Source organism: Podarcis vaucheri (genome assembly GCF_965113315.1).
Source record: "Podarcis vaucheri genome assembly, chromosome: 2".
Classification (NCBI taxonomy): domain Eukaryota; kingdom Metazoa; phylum Chordata; class Lepidosauria; order Squamata; family Lacertidae; genus Podarcis; species Podarcis vaucheri.
In genome coordinates, this window is record NC_138760.1 from 78,091,198 (window position 1) to 78,108,754 (window position 17,557).

General features: G+C 46.2%; 1 protein-coding gene across 1 annotated transcript in view; it reads left to right on the forward strand.

The window, feature by feature from the left end:
- The window catches only part of HEMK1 (HemK methyltransferase 1, mitochondrial release factors N(5)-glutamine), a 42,896-nt gene extending 41,975 nt beyond the window's left edge, over window positions 1–921 (forward strand). Inside the window, exon 11 of the mRNA XM_082214626.1 lies at window positions 630–921. Coding sequence (XP_082070752.1) covers window positions 630–684 — 55 coding nt within the window. The 3' untranslated portion in view covers window positions 685–921. The remainder of the gene's footprint in view (window positions 1–629) is intronic.
- Window positions 922–17,557: the final 16,636 nt, after the last annotated feature.

Genomic DNA, 17,557 nt, shown 5'->3' on the forward strand with positions numbered 1-17,557 from the left:
AGATCCGGGGGCTGGATGCGACCCAATCACCTTCTCAGTCTGGCCTGCGGACGGTCTGGGAATCAGCGTGTTTTTACATGAGTAGAATGTGTCCTTATATTTAAAATGCATCCCTGGGTTATTTGTGGGGCACAGAAATCCGTTCATTCCCCCCCAAAAAAAATATATATATATACTCCGGCCCACCACATGGTCTGAGGAACAGTGGACCGGCCCACGGCTGAAAAAGGTTGCAGACCCCTGCTCCAGCTGACACATATTCTGCTACAAAAGTTTGAGCCACATGTTTTTCTCCTTCCATGGCATGCATGCCATGGCAGGACAGCCTTCGGAAAAGAAATAACAGTTTGGAAATCCATTAATCACATGAAAAAAACTCTATTCTCTTTCTGTCCTAATGCATTTTGGGCATCATGCCCAAGTAACTGAAGGTGAACACCACTTGTCACCTCCAGCTTGCCACCAAAATAACTCAGTCATATCATGAATGTACCATAAGCACTTCCTGTATCTGATGAAGTGGATTCTAGTCCAGAGAGGTTTGTGCCATGAGATATTTTCTTCTTCATTGTAGCCCTTGTGGTCTCTCTAAGGGGGTCAATGCTGTGTTTTGTTGTCTTCCTGTATAGGCCACGGTTCCTGCATATTCAGAAACATGAGGGAGAAAACAACAGAAGATTCTGAATGAGTTCTGTCGTCCCAGCACAGCTGCCTTTAGTGTTAGTCAACACAGAAAAGAATCCTTCTGTTAGACCTCAGTGCTGCAATAGGGATGGGAGTTTGGAACCTGTACCAGTGAACTCTGATGGTATATTCTCAAACAGCCAGTAAGAACACTCCATGCTGGTGGACACTTCATTCAGGTGATCAGCAGGCCCCGTTGTGTGATAGATGTTATGTAAAGAAAGTTTCAAACTGTCACACGGTTGTTGCTGTTCTCACATGAAAGATGTTTGCTCTGCATCCAACCTAGATGCATTTTCTCTCTCTTTCTTTCTGCCATGATTTTTGCCAGCAAGTGGTTTTCATCAGGTGGAATAGTGCCACTTTCCAAATACGGTTAAGCAGATCATTGAAAGTAAAGCCCACACTTTGCTTGCTGCATAAGCCTCACAAAAACGAATAGAAGTTTATATTGATAAAATATGATAGAGAGTTCAACTTTGCATTAACAACAGTCAAGAGGGAAAGTTTTCATATGTGAAGACCTTAAATTGATTGAACCTTCCAATGAATGTAAGAAGAGCCTTGCTGGACCAAGTCAAAGACCCATCTAGTCCAACCCCCTGTTCTCACGGTGGCCAGCTTGATGCCTGTGGGAAACTGGCAAGCAGGACATGAGTGAAACAGGACTCTCCCCACTTGGAATTCCCAGCAACTAGTGTTCAGAGGCATACTACCTGCAACAGCAGATGAAGAACATACCCTTCTAACCTCCTTATCCTCCATGAATTTGTGGAAATCTCATTTTAAGACATCCAGGTTGGTGGCCCATCACTGCATCTTTGGGGAGTGAAGCACACAGGTTGCTTATGAAGACTGGGTGAAAACTTGCTCCTGTTCCTCTTGATCTTTTAATCTGGAGTCTACCAGAAATATACAAGTACAGGGCAAGCCCAACCATATGGGGCAAGACAACCAAAGCAGTTACTTGGCAGGCAAACATTATGCTGTGTGTGATGCAAGAAGTGTGCTTGCCCCCAGGTTCCACTGGAATGTGGCAGCAGACGCCGGGGCAAAACATTTGGGTTTGCAGCAAAATGTCTGACCCAGCCCTGAATGAGCTGGCATGTTAACTTACGAGATTTTGACCTCAGTGAATTTGAACCAAATTTAGACCTCTGCCTCTAATTCAGATCCAAGTCCAGACTTGTTTATCCAGGGTTTTTGGTAGGGGAAAATTACTCATCCAGGAGGAATGTCTGGAGAAGCAGGAGATGAATTTGCTGAAGGAAAGGACAAAAGTGCATGTATCGATAGTCGAGCTTCTTCCCTAAATGGAACCAGCTAGAGGATTTCGGACCGAATACGAACATAAGCCACAAATGGGACAAAGAAAGAAATGTCCTGTGGCTTCTGCTCAAAAGTTAGGTTTTGCAGTTTACTCTGGTTTGACTAAACATCTGGACAGAAAGATCATCTTGGTTATTCTGGATTTAGTAAATGCTGGTTACATCCTTGCATCCATAAAAACTGCCCTCCAGTGTGCATTTTAAAGGTCATGTGACTGGTTAAGTGCCTCTTATGCTATACCACCCTGCTGTGGGCTAAAGTTTGGTAAGGGAGAGGATACATGTTGCTTCCATGTGTACACAAGCAAGAACGCTACTGTTTCCCTACATCTTTTGTATGGGGTAAGTTGAAGTCTTTTTGCAGCCTTTGAGCACAGACAGGAATTCCTTTCCAGTCATCTTATAAGCTCTTTGAAAGAGCAGGTAGATCCTGCCGCCTTACCTATCTTATTCACACAATTAGAATGGCTGAAGTGGACTAAGAGGCAACATTTCAGTGAATATTCTTGAGGACAGGATTGTTGAGAGGTACGCTAACTATTCTGTCCATCAGCTTTATAATTTCACACTCTGATGTAGTCATTAAACATGTTACTGCTGTATTTTTCAGTGTGCATTTTAGGCTACGTTGTGCAAAATGGTACTCAGCTGGACTGACTCAGCATAGGATTGTACAGTTGGAAGGGACCCTGAGGGTCATCTAGTCCAACCCCCTGCAATGCAGGAATCATCTGACCAACGCAGGGCTTGAATCCACAACACTGTGATTTAAGAGTCTCCTGCTGTACTGGCTGAGCTATCCCAGCATTATATCAGCATTCCTAACTTCTTAAGCATTTTGAGAAAGCAACCTTTTTTTTATTTTTAATAATATTTATTGCTTTTACAACAATTTAAACACTACCAAAAAAACCAAAGAAAAAACAATACATTACAATACAAAGACACTACCTTACACTAAAACATTAAACTAACAAGACAAAACAAAAACAATTTTAAAACATATCAACAAAGAAGAGAAAAGAAAAAATCAATATCTTATCTTTCTTTCACATATTTCCACGACCTCCTCACACCTCCCTTTTTGTATTCTACTTCTATTACTTATTTCAGCAATTCCTTTCCATCTTCCCCTGTTTCCTATCCTGTAATTATCTTAACACATTTCAACCTTATTTTTCCTTTAATACTCTATTAATCTATTTGTACTTAATTCCTTACAACCTTTCTACTAAAGCCATAACACTTCGTTCCAACATTCTTCTAGCATTCATTAATTTTACAATATTTCTGTAAATAGTCTTTAAACTTTTTCCAGTCTTCTTCCACCGACTCTTCTCCCTGGTCTCGGATTCTGCCAGTCATTTCCGCCAATTCCATGTAGTCCATCAACTTCATCTGCCATTCTTCCCTGGTGGTCAGATCTTGGGTCTTCCAATACTTCGCGATGAGTATTCTTGCTGCTGTTGTTGCATACATTAAAAAAGTTCTATCCTTCTTTAGCACCAATTGGCCGACCATGCCCAGGAGAAAGGCCTCTGGTTTCTTAAGGAAGGTATATTTAAATACCTTTTTCATTTCATTATAAATCATCTCCCAGAATGTCTTAATCCTTGGGCACGTCCACCAAAGGTGAAAGAATGTACCTTCAGTCTCATTACATTTCCAACATTTATTGTCGGGCAAATGGTAAATTTTTTCAAGCTTAACTGGTGTCATGTACCACCTATAAATCATTTTCATTAAATTTTCTCTTAGGGCATTACATGCCGTAAATTTCATACCCGTGGTCCATAACTGTTCCCAGTCAGCCATAATTATGTTATGTCCAACATCTTGTGCCCATTTAATCATAGCTGATTTCACTGTTTCATCCTGAGTGTTCCATTTCAACAGCAAGTTATACATTCTTGACAAATTCTTGGTTTTTGGATCTAACAATTCTGTTTCCAATTTTGATTTTTCCACCTGGAAACCAACTTTTTTGTCCAATTTGTATGCCTCCATTATTTGATAATAATGGAGCCAATCTCGCACTTTGTTTTTCAATTTTTAAAAGCTCTGCAATTTTATTCTGTCTCCATCTTGCACCAGAATTTCCCAATATTTCGGCCATTTGGCCTCCATATTGAGTTTTTTCTGTGCCTTCGCTTCCATTGGTGACAACCATCTTGGGGTTTTCGTTTCTAACAAATCCTTATATCTTATCCAAACATTAAACAATGCTTTTCTAACAATATGATTTTAAACGCATTTTGAGAAAGCAACCTGAATTGCAATTATTAATCTCATTCTTTCCTGGCAACAGTCTTCAGAGGTCGATGACCATTTAGTCCTAATTTACAGTTGGGCACAATGCAGAGGAAACTGGCCTAAGGCTGCCCAGCAAGCTCATGGCTAAGAGGGAAATTGAACCCAAGTCCAACTGCTGCTATATGCCTATGCTTACCTTCCCATTTTGTCTCCTTTTATAAAAGTTTGTGTTACAGTTTTTGAGCCAATGATCTTTAAGATCACATGGCATGTGCTGACCTCCTCTTTAGGACACGAGGGGAGAAAATTACCTTTTTCTTTTGCATGACTTTCTTTGCCAAAGTGTCCTGGTAGAGGAAGCATGCCTTCTTCGGCACAGTGTGCGCCACAGCATCTAATACACGTTTAGCAAAACACTTCATCTCAGAAGCCTCTGAGAACATATTAACGTGGCAGGCTCCAAGGAGCCAGTGACACCCCAGGCCAAAGACTTCTCCCAAGAGGGGAGGTTCCACCATGGAAAGTCTGCAATTTGACAACCAGTTCACTAGAGAGTTTCTAATTGCTTCATAAAGCTGCGGGCAGGTAATATTACTGCTTTCCTCATTTTACATAATTGTATCATAATTTAATAGAACTCATTCCTAGTCAGTTGGCACATGTTTTCAATTCCTTGGAGCCTCAGCAAGGAGGGGGTGGGAGTGTTTTCCTTAAATGAAATTTGCAGAGGGCTGGGTTTTGTTTTTCCCCCTGAGGCTGCTGGTGGTTAGGTTTCTTTGGGGACAACGCACTGCATCTGACAATTTGAGCTTTCCTGGAAAAGTGTCTGGAAATAACATGGGCTTTGCCAGAGTACCAGGAGGTGGCGCAGCAATTCCAACTACAGGCCCATGGTGATTCTCTCCAGGAAGACCCTGATGTGGAGACGGGGCTGCTCTGTGATCTGTTACAGAGCCATCCATTCTGAAATGAAATAAAACTAGAAATAGAAGAAGAAGAGGAGGAGGAGGAGTTTAGATTTGATATCCCGCCTTTCACTCCCTTTAAGGAGTCTCAAAGTGGCTAACATTCTCCTTTCCCTTCCTCGCCCACAACAAACACTCTGTGAGGTGAGTGGGGCTGAGAGACTTCAGAGAAGTGTGACTGGCCCAAGGTCACCCAGCAGCTGCATGTGGAGGAGCGGAGACGCAAACCCAGTTCCCCAGATTACAAGACCACCGCTCTTAACCACTACACCACACTGAAACCACAACCTGATTGAAGCCCGTGCAATGTTTGTGATTGCCTTTGCCATTACCTTCCATCTCCCCCAAAAATGGTGGAGACTCACAACACGGATCACCAAACTCTGTTTACAGGCTGAATAAGAGAAAAGTCTTAAATCTCTGTATATGTGAAGTCGTCTTGGGAGCACAGCTTTCAGGCACGGATAGGCATAGCCAACCAATTTGGTGGAGTGGATAGAGCATTTGGTTGGACCGGAGAGTCAAATCCTCCTTCAGCCAATAAGTCCACCGCTTGTCACCTTGACCTACCTCGCATAATTGCTGAGAGTGAAAGGGGAATAATACTAGGCCTTTTCCCTTGAGCTCCTTGGAAGATGGCCAGTGTAACAAACGAGATCAGTAATAGTAGCCAACATGAACTGCACATGTTGAATGAGGGCCTCTTCTCCTTGCCACCTCACCACATGGTTGGTGATCAAGGGAGAGACCCAGTTGTGGGCACATATCACCATGCACAGAATTAAGCTTTTTTTCTGCCACTCCAAAGATGAATGTGGCAAAACTGAAGCCTGTATGCATCATCTGCTTAGCATGGATTGGCAGCCAACATGGGCAAGCTTTTTCATCTAGCTGCCATATGTAACCTGTTCGACATGATTCAATGTATGAAAGCTGGTTAATCATAGAATCATAGAATCATAGAGTTGGAAGAGACCACAAGGGCCATTGAGTCCAACCCCCTGCCAAGCAGGAAACACCATCAGAGCACTCCTGACATATGGTTGTCAAGCCTCTGCTTAAAGACCTCCAAAGTAGGAGACTCCACCACACTCCTTGGCAGCAAATTCCACTGTCGAACAGCTCTTACTGTCAGGAAGTTCTTCCTAATGTTTAGGTGGAATCTTCTTTCTTGTAGTTTGGATCCATTGCTCCATGTCCGCTGGTTAAGTGTGAGCAGACCTGCAGGTGGGCTTAGCTATCTTCCATAGCCTGTGAATTCCTGCAGTCCTTCTGCAGACTTTCTTCCCATACAGTGCTGAGGTGATTGCGATAATGGGCCATAAGTAGTGAATCATAAGATCGTCTGCTGTTTGTTTGTTTTTCCAAGGGGGGGGGAGAAAACTAGACATCTGTGTTTTATTTTCCAAGAAATATTTCTCTGATCTGATCCTTCTGCATTCTATGTGAGGCAAGTTTCTTTCCCAGAAGTGAAATTGACACTTCCTCCAAAGAAGTGAATGGATGTGCTTCAGCAAATACCTTGACTTCAGTTTGGGTTTTTTTAATTGAGGTTGATAGTTTTGCTCTTTGTCAAGTATCATGGTGCACTAAACTGTTGACTGATTTGTATTAGATTATCCTTTTTTAGAGGCGGGAGTTGGGTTATGACTCTCAATACCTACCTTAGGCTACATGTGATGGGTAAGTAGGCCTGATGACAGAACTATGGGTAACTGTTTTTAACAAAAATTATTGTTTGCTGCTCCATAACAAAAAGTTGTCCAGGACAGACTGGTTTCTCCTGTTATTTGGACCAAATACTTTTCCACTGCCCTAAGAGCAATTGTGATTCAAACTTATTCTGAAACCCTCCACACAACCACATGTAGTTTTAACAATTACTGCATGAATCATTGTCAGCTGTTCAGATTTTGTTCCTGCCAGTGCTAAAAACACAACCTTTAGCAAAATATTCTTAGCCTGTGTTGGCTTCCAGTGTTGTTTTTGACATTAAGATAAAACCAAAAGGGGAATTTAGAGTGGCCCTCTTGCCACAACTTTTTAAAGCATTTTCTCTCTCTTTCTTGACAGCAGTGAGAAGACCACAGCAGGAAAATGCAAGTCACTGCATCTCACAATACTGAGAATGTCTACATCCTTTTCCGATATAGTGGTACCTCGGTTCTCGAACGTAATCCATTCCAGAAGACCGTTTGACTTCTGAATTGTTCGAAAACCGAAGCACAAAGGGCTGGTTGCAAGTTCAACTGGAAAAACTGAAAAATATGCAGCAGAAGCCATTTGATTTCTGAGGCACGTTCGAAAACCGAAGCAATTACTTCCAGGTTTTCGGTGTTCGAAAACTGAAACGTTTGGCTTCCGAGATGCTCGAAAACAGAGGTATCTCCTGCTTATATGAATCATATAAACAAACACAAACAAGGCATGCATTGCAGTTGGAATACAAGCACCAACAAACCTTGTCAGTCGTGTCACAGGTGTCAGGGGATGATTAGCTGCTTGTGCTTAAAATTGTGCCCCCTCAGAGTTTGTGCGGCTCCACAAACCTCTGTGTGTGACAGAGCTCCTCAGACATGTCTGCTCTAGTCACTAGTAGAGTCTGACAGTGGCTGCCTGCGGAAGCGTTTCCAGCAAAGAAGCTCCTTAACGGAAACGCGTCTCCTGGACTCACGACGTGGCAGCTTCCGGCGAAGTATGGGTCTCCCTACAGTTGCTTCTGACACCTCCCCGCTATTTTCGCTGGATGTGTCTCTCACCCCTTTCTCTCCCCTGCTGTTTCCTGCCTTGGCTGCTGCGTCTCTCTCAGCATTACTGAGATCCTCCTCCAGAGACCCCTCGCTCCCCCTGCTGGTCCCTGCTTTAGCTGCTGACTCTCTCCCAGCCTCTGGGAGCCCTACCACCTCCCTTTCCACTGATGTCAGTTCCCTGACATCCACCTCCCCTCCAGGGCCCCCTTCCCCCCCGCCCCTACTCTCTCCTCTGGGCGGTGAGGAGCTAAAACCCCGAAAAGAATCCTCTTCATCTTCAGACGTCTTGAACATTTCCCTCCATCGGTCTTCGTTCCGGCTCGCTGAATCCTCCTCCGCCTCGGAATCAGAGAACCCCTCCAACTCTTCTTCGTCGTCGGTGGTGGCGAAGTATTCCCTCCGGAACCTCGCCACTGGCTGAGGTTTACGAGGGAATCTCTGATGAAAAGTTTCTATCAAAACCTCGTCATCTACATCCTCTGCCATGACCCAGGTGTTTTCCGACTCCGGCTCCCCTTCCCACATTACCAAATACTCTACTTGATCTCCCTTCCACCTGGAATCGAGAATCTCCGCTACATGGTAGCTGTGTTCTTTTTCCTCCATAGCTGGTCCCCTATTGACCCTCCCTTCTCTGTCCCCTTTATACGGTGACAGCAACGACCTGTGGAACACTGGGTGCAGCTTCATGTGGTTCGGTAACCGGAGTCTGAAAGCCACTGGGTTGACCTGCTGCGTGACTTCAAATGGGCCCAGCCTTTTGGGTCTTAACTTCTTACAACCCCCTTTGAATGGTAACCCTTGGGTGGACAGCCACACCTGGTCCCCCACCCTAATGCTTTCCCCTTCCCTTCTGGTTTTGTCTGCCTGCCTCTTATATTCCTCCTTAGCCCTGTTTAAGTTAAGTTGGAGCTGGCGATGGATCGCTTCCATTTCTTCAACGAACTGTTCTGCAGCTGGAACGCTCCAGTTCTCCCCTTCCCCCCCTGGGAAGGCTCGGGGATGACACCCGTGATTAGCCAAAAAGGGGCTCATCCCCGTGGACACGTTCTCTGCATTGTTGTAGGCAAATTCTGCCAACGCCAGCTTCTCCACCCAATCATTCTCTCTGTCATTCACATAACACCTCAAATATTGCTGGAGGACACCATTAGCTCTTTCCGCCTGCCCGTTGGTTTCTGGATGACGGGCAGTTGAGAAATTCACCTCTACATGCAATAAGCTCATGAGCTTCCTCCAGAACCTAGAAGTAAATTGTTTCCCTCGGTCAGAAACCACCCTCAAGGGGGCGCCATGCAGCCTAAACACATTTTCCACAAACAATTTAGCGGTTTCTTCCGCTGTGACCGCATGTGAGCAGGCTATAAAGTGGGCCATCTTGGTTAACAGGTCTACCACAACCATGATGGCTGTTTTCCCTCTGGACCTTGGCAGATCAGTCATGAAATCTATTGCCACTGCCTCCCATGGTCTTTCCGGCGTGGGTAGTGGTTCTAATAAACCTGCCGGTGCCCGCCTCTCCCCCTTGGCTCGTTGGCATTGGTCACACCCTCTCACATACTCCTGCACATCTTCCCTGACCTTTGGCCACCAGAATTCCCTGGTAACCAGCCACATGGTTTTGTGTTGCCCAAAATGCCCTGCTGTGGGGCTATCGTGCAGTTGCTTGAGTACCTTTTCCCTCAATTCCCCTTCAGGTATATATAACGCTCCCTTGTAGTACAACGCCCCGTTTCTCTCCTCAAAACCCCCGGGTTTGTCTCCCTCCCTCCTAAGACCCCTGAGTTTGTCCTGGGCGTATTCATCCTGCACCGTTCCCTCTACCAGTTCCCTTTGCCCCACCAATGCCGCCCCACACACCCAGCGGTCCTCTGGAATGACATGGGTCTCTTCGGGTGCTCCCTCCCCCTCCAAATATTCAGGTTTGCGTGAGAGAGCGTCCGCCCTAACGTTCTCTGGGCCTGGCACGTAACAAATCTCAAAGTTAAATTTGGAGAACTCCTGGGCCCATCTCAACTGCCTTTGGTTGAGCACTCGCGCAGTTCTCCAATACTCTAGATTCTTATGGTCCGTGCACACTTGCACCTTATGTTGTGCACCAATTAGCAGGTGCCTCCATCTCCGGAAAGCCTCATGAATCGCAAGAAGTTCCCGGTCGTACACCGTATAGTTCCTCTCGGATTTGTTCAGCTTTCGCGAAAAGAAGGCACACGGTCGCCACTCTGACTCCTCCTTCCCCGGCTGCAGAAGAAGCACCGCCCCTATGGCTCTGTCAGATGCGTCTGTTTCGACCCTCAGCTTTTTTTGTAAATCCACATGCAGAAGTTGTTCATCAGAGGCGAAGGCCCTTTTCAGTTCCTCAAACGCTCGCTCCGCCTCCGCCGTCCAAACAAACTTCTTTTTACTGCTGAGACAGTCCGTGATGGGCGCCGTCAGGTGGGCGAAGTTTCGGATGAACTTACGATAAAAGTTTCCAAACCCTAGGAACCTCTGCACATCCTTCTTGGTTTTGGGTGTTTTCCATTCCAGCACTGCTTGAACCTTGCCGGGGTCCATGGCCAACCCCTTGTCTGACAAGCGGTACCCCAGGAATTCCACCTCCTTGGTATGAAACTGACACTTCTCCAGTTTCACCCACAGCCTGTTGGCTTGCAGCCTGCTCAACACTTCTCTGACGTCTCTCACATGTTGCTCCTCATTCTCCGAATACACCAACACATCATCTAGGAAGGCCACGCAATTCTTGTAGAGCAAAGGCCCCAGTACGTGGTTCATGAATGATTGAAAACACGCGGAGCCTGTTTGTAATCCAAAAGGCATCACGAGGTATTCAAATGCCCCCAAAGGGGTGAACATGGTGGTTTTCCATTCATCCCCTTTCCTTATACGTATCAGGTTGTACGCCCCCCTTAGGTCCAGCTTTGTAAAAATCTTTCCTTTCCGCACCCTGGTCAAAATATCATCAATCCTGGGCATAGGAAAAGCCGCCGGCTCTGTCACTGCATTTAACCGCCTGAAATCACATACAAGTCTCGGCTTGTCCGTGTGCTTTTTATCCACAAAAAACACTGGGCTACCCCCCGCTGCCTTGGACTCTCTGATGAAGCCTCTCTTCAGGTTCTTGTCAATGAACTCTCGCAACTCCTGCATTTCCCTGTCTGACATGGCATACAACTTGCCTACAGGAAGCTGTGCTCCAGGGAGTAAATTGATCTGGCAATCAAAGGGCCTATGCGGGGGTAGTTGGTCAGCTTCCTTCTCGCTGAACACGTCGCTGAGATCAGCATACTGTGGTGGCACCTTCCCCTTCTCCATTACTTCAGTCCCTGCCAGGGTGGCTTGGGCCCCTGCTGACCCCTTTTCCCCCCTGCAGTGTTCTAAGCAATGTGCTGAACCGAAGGAAACCACTCTTTGATGCCAGCCCACCAGCGGATCATGTAGGGCTAGCCAGCTCATTCCCAAAATAATGGGAGCGCCTCCCAAGGTGGCCACATTAAACGCTATCAGTTCTGTGTGCCTTGCCACCCTCATTATCATTGGGACGGTCTGCAAGCTGACTCCTCCTCCCAACAGTTCCCTGCCATCGATCGTGGTCACCTGCAGGGGGTTGCTTAAAGGGATCGTCTGTATCTGGTGTTCAGCAGCAAACTCCTTGCTCATAAAATTGCAGGAGCTGCCTGAGTCCAACAGCGCCTTTATTTTTAGGGGGTGTCCATTTTGCAGCTCTAGCGACACTTCAATCACTAGAGCAGGTCGAGGAGCTTCTGGCACGGGCACTTTCACTGCTCTTTGGCCTGGCTGCAGTGCCCTGACGGTGGCAACCAGGCGTTGGCTTTTACCTGCTCCGTTTCTCCCTGCTCTCCCCCCTCAACAGCTCCCACCATCCCTTGCCATTCCTTCCTCTGGGGGCAGACTCTGGCAAAGTGGCCTGGCTGTTGGCAGAGATAGCATTTCCGGGCTCCTTTTCCCTCCTTCTTAGCCCCCTCACTGGGCTTTGAAACTGCGCGCGCGCGGGCTGTTCCGATTTCCATCGGCTCTGCCGGCGGGAAAGCTGGCTCAGGAATGTCTGGAATGCGGAACTCCTTCCAACGTTCCCCTCTCCCTTCCCGCCTCTCCAAGGCTCTTGCCTCCTGGCGCGCTCCAATGGTCAGCGCAGATTTGGTCAGCCTGGGGCTCCGGGACAGCTCGTCTTTCACAGCCGAAGAAAGACCTTCTTCAAATAGCATCTGAATGGGTGCCGCCGATAAATCCCACCCCAATCTGTGAATCAGCATGGTAAATTCAGTCCAGTACTCACGGACAGATCTACTTCCCTGCTTGCAAGCCATTAGCTGTCTGCGCACCACCCCTTCCTCAATATCGCTGGAAAACATGATATCCATTGCACGAAAGAACTTCATAGTGTCCTTTAGGATATCATTGTGCGTTGCCATCAGGGGTCGAACCCAGTCTCGCGCCCCCTTCTCAAGATGCCCAATTACGAAAGCAACTCGCGATTCCTCATCAGGGAACTCATCAAACTGTACATTAAGGGCATATTGCATCTCTGTCCTAAAGGCATGGTAATCCTTGGGGTCCCCCCCAAACTTCTGCACCAATCCTGGTACCTTTCTGGGGAATTGAGTGGTTCTCCCCTTCTTGTCTGCATCCTGAGCCCTTCTCTCCTCGAGCCTCGCCGTCTGCAGCGCAAGTTGGACCTCCAAAGCTTGATACCTTTCTTCCAAGCTTGGACCAGCTCCAACCCCTGCCTCTCCGGTTCCGGCTGGGTTGCTCATGATGCTTTCTCCTGCACAGGCAGCGTACAGAGACTGTCAGACTGCTGTCGGGATGATTAGCTGCTTGTGCTTAAAATTGTGCCCCCTCAGAGTTTGTGCGGCTCCACAAACCTCTGTGTGTGACAGAGCTCCTCAGACATGTCTGCTCTAGTCACTAGTAGAGTCTGACAGTGGCTGCCTGCGGAAGCGTTTCCAGCAAAGAAGCTCCTTAACGGAAACGCGTCTCCTGGACTCACAACGTGGCAGCTTCCGGCGAAGTATGGGTCTCCCTACAGTTGCTTCTGACACCTCCCCGCTATTTTCGCTGGACGTGTCTCTCACCCCTTTCTCTCCCCTGCTGTTTCCTGCCTTGGCTGCTGCGTCTCTCTCAGCATTACTGAGATCCTCCTCCAGAGACCCCTCGCTCCCCCTGCTGGTCCCTGCTTTAGCTGCTGACTCTCTCCCAGCCTCTGGGAGCCCTACCACCTCCCTTTCCACTGATGTCAGTTCCCTGACAACAGGCTTTAGGGGCCTTTTAGCTTTTTTATGCTGCACACGATAAAATACATCTACAAAAATTATATTTCTACCTTAAATTGCTCTCTTCCCCTTCCTTAGGGAAAAGTGTCTAATTTCATTCTTGCAGCAATCCTGTGAAGTAAGTTAGGTTAAGAGTTGGGAAGTGACCAGATAATATCCAGTGGGCTTTATGGTCAACTAAGGATTTGAATCCATGTCTGTCCTGCCAGCTACCATATACGGCGCTCATCTCGCTTTCAAGCCGAGGGAGCCAGCGTTTGTCCACAGACAGTTTTCCGGGTCATGTGGCCAGCATGACTAAACCACTACTGGTGCATGGAGGACCGTGACAAGTGCCAGAGCGCACAGAAACACCATTTACCTTCCCACCACAGCGGTACCTGTTTTTCTACTTGCACTGGTATACTTTCAAACTGCTAGGTTGGCAGAAGCTGCTGGTGGTAGCCTACTTGCAATGTCTGTCTCTAAGGCATTGCATCAGTCTTTACTATTCAAAACTGTTACATAGACTGATATTGTCTGATACTATCCTGTTGTCTAGAGATGTTGCTACACACTTAGTTTTGGGGAATCCTTGCTTCAGCCGTCACATTACAAGCTGTCACAGAGAGGGTGGGGAGAGAGAGATTAGGGTGTGTGAATAGGGTCTGTATGTGGCTTTGGCCTTACTTCCCTTTGGCATTGGCCCCACCTACCACTGCCCTATGGTTTGTGGAAGGCTGTCTACAAAGACAGGGATGGCAGTGATGTGGTGCAGACTATGATGGTGTAGCCCAGTGACCAACTGAAGCCAAGACCTTACGAATGCAAAGTGTGTGTTTATCACTAAGTTACAATGGTATCTTGTCAATAGAGCCCAAACAACTACAACCAACATTGGGTAGATGGTGGGTGTTGGTCAAGCTTTCAGAGCCTATTTTATCGTCTGATCCACTTGTTCACCCAATATTCACCCCAGTTCTCTCACTCGCTCACACATTCTACCCGAAGCCAGTGTTGACCTTGTGGCGAAACCATTTTATGGTATGAGATATTCTGTTTGTTATTTCCTCTGATACAGCACATCACCACAGAGCATCATTAAATAAAAGCTAGTTTAGCAAATCAATAATTAAACAGAAAGTGTTTTGGCAGCAGAATAATTAAAAACAGAAAATATTTGTGGAAAGGAGTGCCATGTTCTCCCCGTTCCGTCCTCCCCATAGCTGTGCACAGCCGTGTGGCAGCATATGTCTGTGAAACGGACTGGATGATACATCAGGAAAGGCAGCAGCTATCACTGAAGAGAGCAAAAGGTCAGCAGCCAAGCATAAATGAGGAACCGAGAAAGCCCCAGCCCAGCAGTGTGTGAGAAAGAAGTGGGAGTCTAGAAAGAACTCATGATATTTAAACTTAGAAAATGTTGTGTAATCTGAGATGCTGAGTATTGTATTGCTTTGTATTTATAATAATAATAGCCCTCCAAGCAGCTCAAGGTGGCATAATGGTTATGCCCCTCCCCATTACACCCTCACATTCAATCCTGTGAGGTACATTAGGCTGAGAGGTGATGACTGGCACCAAAACACCCAATGAACATCATGATTAAGTGTGGATCTGAACCCTCCTCTCTCAGGTCAACCAATCAGTTGATGCTTTGTTATATAGGCCTACCAGGAATCCCAGTTTTATGTCCAGTTCATGTCAGCCATTTTGTGACATTCTCTCAAAAATCCAAATGTGCCCCTGGGCCCAAAAAGGTTGGCATCCATTGTTCTATACGTCCAAATAGCCTGATATATTTGTAATTGGCAGAAAAGAGTGATCTGCCTGTTAGCATGTTGACTGATTGGTTCACACCAGTGCCTGACTGAGTGTTCTGCAAATGTTGCAGTTGCTATGTGCAACTTAAACAGTTATTCCGTATGCAGTATACTCCACTGTGCTGGGCCCCAGTAGCCCTGGGCTTTGGAGAGAGCAGATTCTTGCAAGAAGTACAGAACAGGCATACAGCCTTTCTCAGACTCCTCTCTATTTGTTTCGTAGACATGCGTAATTGTGGAACTAGAACTGTTTGCCCCAGCAGTAGCAATATGTCTGTTGCTTTCATCTTGACTTTTTGGAGCCCTTCCTCGCTGGCTTTCAGTTGAATGCAAGATAACGGAAATTTTTATTTATTTATTTATCTATTTTAATAAATTTATACACCGCCCTTCATCAAAAGATCTCACAAGATAAAAAAAATACAAGAGAAAACAGACAAATAAACAGTTAAAAACAACAAAACAATAGCCCCCCCTTCCACAAACACATTTAAAAGGCTGTATAATATCAATCAGCCAAAGCTTCCATCTCCCATGCAGATGCAAGAGTGAGAGCTCTTGAGCAACAGAACCTTTTTCTCTCTACAACCTTAAGCAACCCCTGTTTACACAACAGCCAACGTTTCTGAGAATAGAAACAAATCTGCTTGGAAATATAATTCAGCCCGCAAAGGCTGAAAGAAGCAGGGGATCTATGCCAGTCGGTGTTTGGGGGAAGATTGTGGCCCTACAGAAGAGGACAGCATATTCTAAAGAAAAAACAATGGTCAAGGTTCCAGCACCCAGGATAATCTGCTTTTTTTGTGGAAGGCGTGCTATGTGGGGCAGCTCTCATTAAAGGGAAATCCTCTGTATGGAAAGTTTGAATCAAGAATGCATAGGAATATTAGGAAGCAGATTCGCTGGGTGAAGCCAGTGATCAGCTGTATGGCACATACAGTACATGTCAGTACCAGACAATACATGTACCTGGGCTGTGGGGCTGGCACATCAATTCCACTGGTACCGACTTTTCAGCACCCTAGCCACGAATAATGTTTTGGTGAGAGCTGGCTTAGCCTTTAGCCCTTGTTTGTTGTCTTATTCTTTGTAATGAGGAGGTATGATAGTTGATGAGGGTGTGTGGGACCAGTAGGTGGGGCTTTTGTTTTGTTGGTTTTTTCCATAATTATAGCCACAAATAGGCAACAGCCTAGGCACAAGTCACATATACCGTGACCAGGTGCAATGGGCATTTTAAGGTGGCTAGAGGTTGCAGCATCTGCCATCAGCCTGTGTGTCCTTTCACGTGCAGATCGTTTCCTCTGGACTACTCCCTCCCCTACCTAGTGATCTAGGGTGGGAAGAAGTTGACACATCCCAGGAAAGGCACAGCATCTGCAGAGGCCTCTAAGCCACACACCACCATTTATGTCATCTACGATGTGCAGGGGCTGATATGTAATTAACCTGGCTGGTCTAGATTATATCACGGACATCTGGATAATGGCACACTTTTGATGATTTGCCTCTGAGGTGCTCCTGCCGGATGCCGTCTATGTTGCAATTTTTAAGCATCGTTCTTATTTCACTGAGGTACTGTTTTACGAAGTGGTGTTACTTGCTTCAATGGGATATAAATATTTTAAACAAATAATCTTGGGTTTTTTTCTTGAATTGTTTATGGAAAAGCTACAGCCATATCTGTTCTCAAGGGCTCCAGAAATATTTTTCAAGGCGCAGAACATGGCGGGATGTCAAAACAGTCCAATATGTAATTAATATTGTAAGATCCGGAAGGAATGCCACCTGCGCTGTGAAGAGCACCATTCATAAATACCATAAAATGGTAGAAGATCTAGAGCTGGTGTGATTAACCTTTGGCCCTCCAGATGTTGAACTACAACTCCCATCACCCCTATCCATTGGCCATGCTTGTTGGCAACATCTGGAGGGCCAGATGTCCCTCCTTCAGACAGAAGCTCTCCGCTCAGTTCCTTCCACCATAGCAAAGCTCTGCTCCCAAGACACATCCAGCAAGACAGTGCAGTTGGTAGCTGGATCCTTTTGTCAGTTAGCTTTGACTATGACAGCTGCTACTTTTTTTTATTATCTCTCCTGCCGCTGCCACCAATCTTAGGGGAGACTGGCTCCCTTTCAGTACATCCCTGCCTGCCTTCTTCCCATCTCCATCTGCATAATGCTGCTGTTCTCCACAACACGCCCTGGGTTTGGTTGTGGGCTTTCCAACCTCAGCCATGCTCAGAGAAAATGGCCTGCTAAAATGCCTGCTCTGTCCCTTGACCAAGATAATAATAGAAGGAACAGCTCTATCCTAACATACCTATTTTCTGATAACCTTCATACTTGCTAGAAACTACTCCAGCAGGCTAGATGTTTCTGGGCGGAGGTTGGGAATGCAAGGTATTTCTATGTGCTAAAGCAATTGCTTTACCATTTTAGAGAACAGGTTATGGGCAGCGATCCAGTTAAACTTGATCC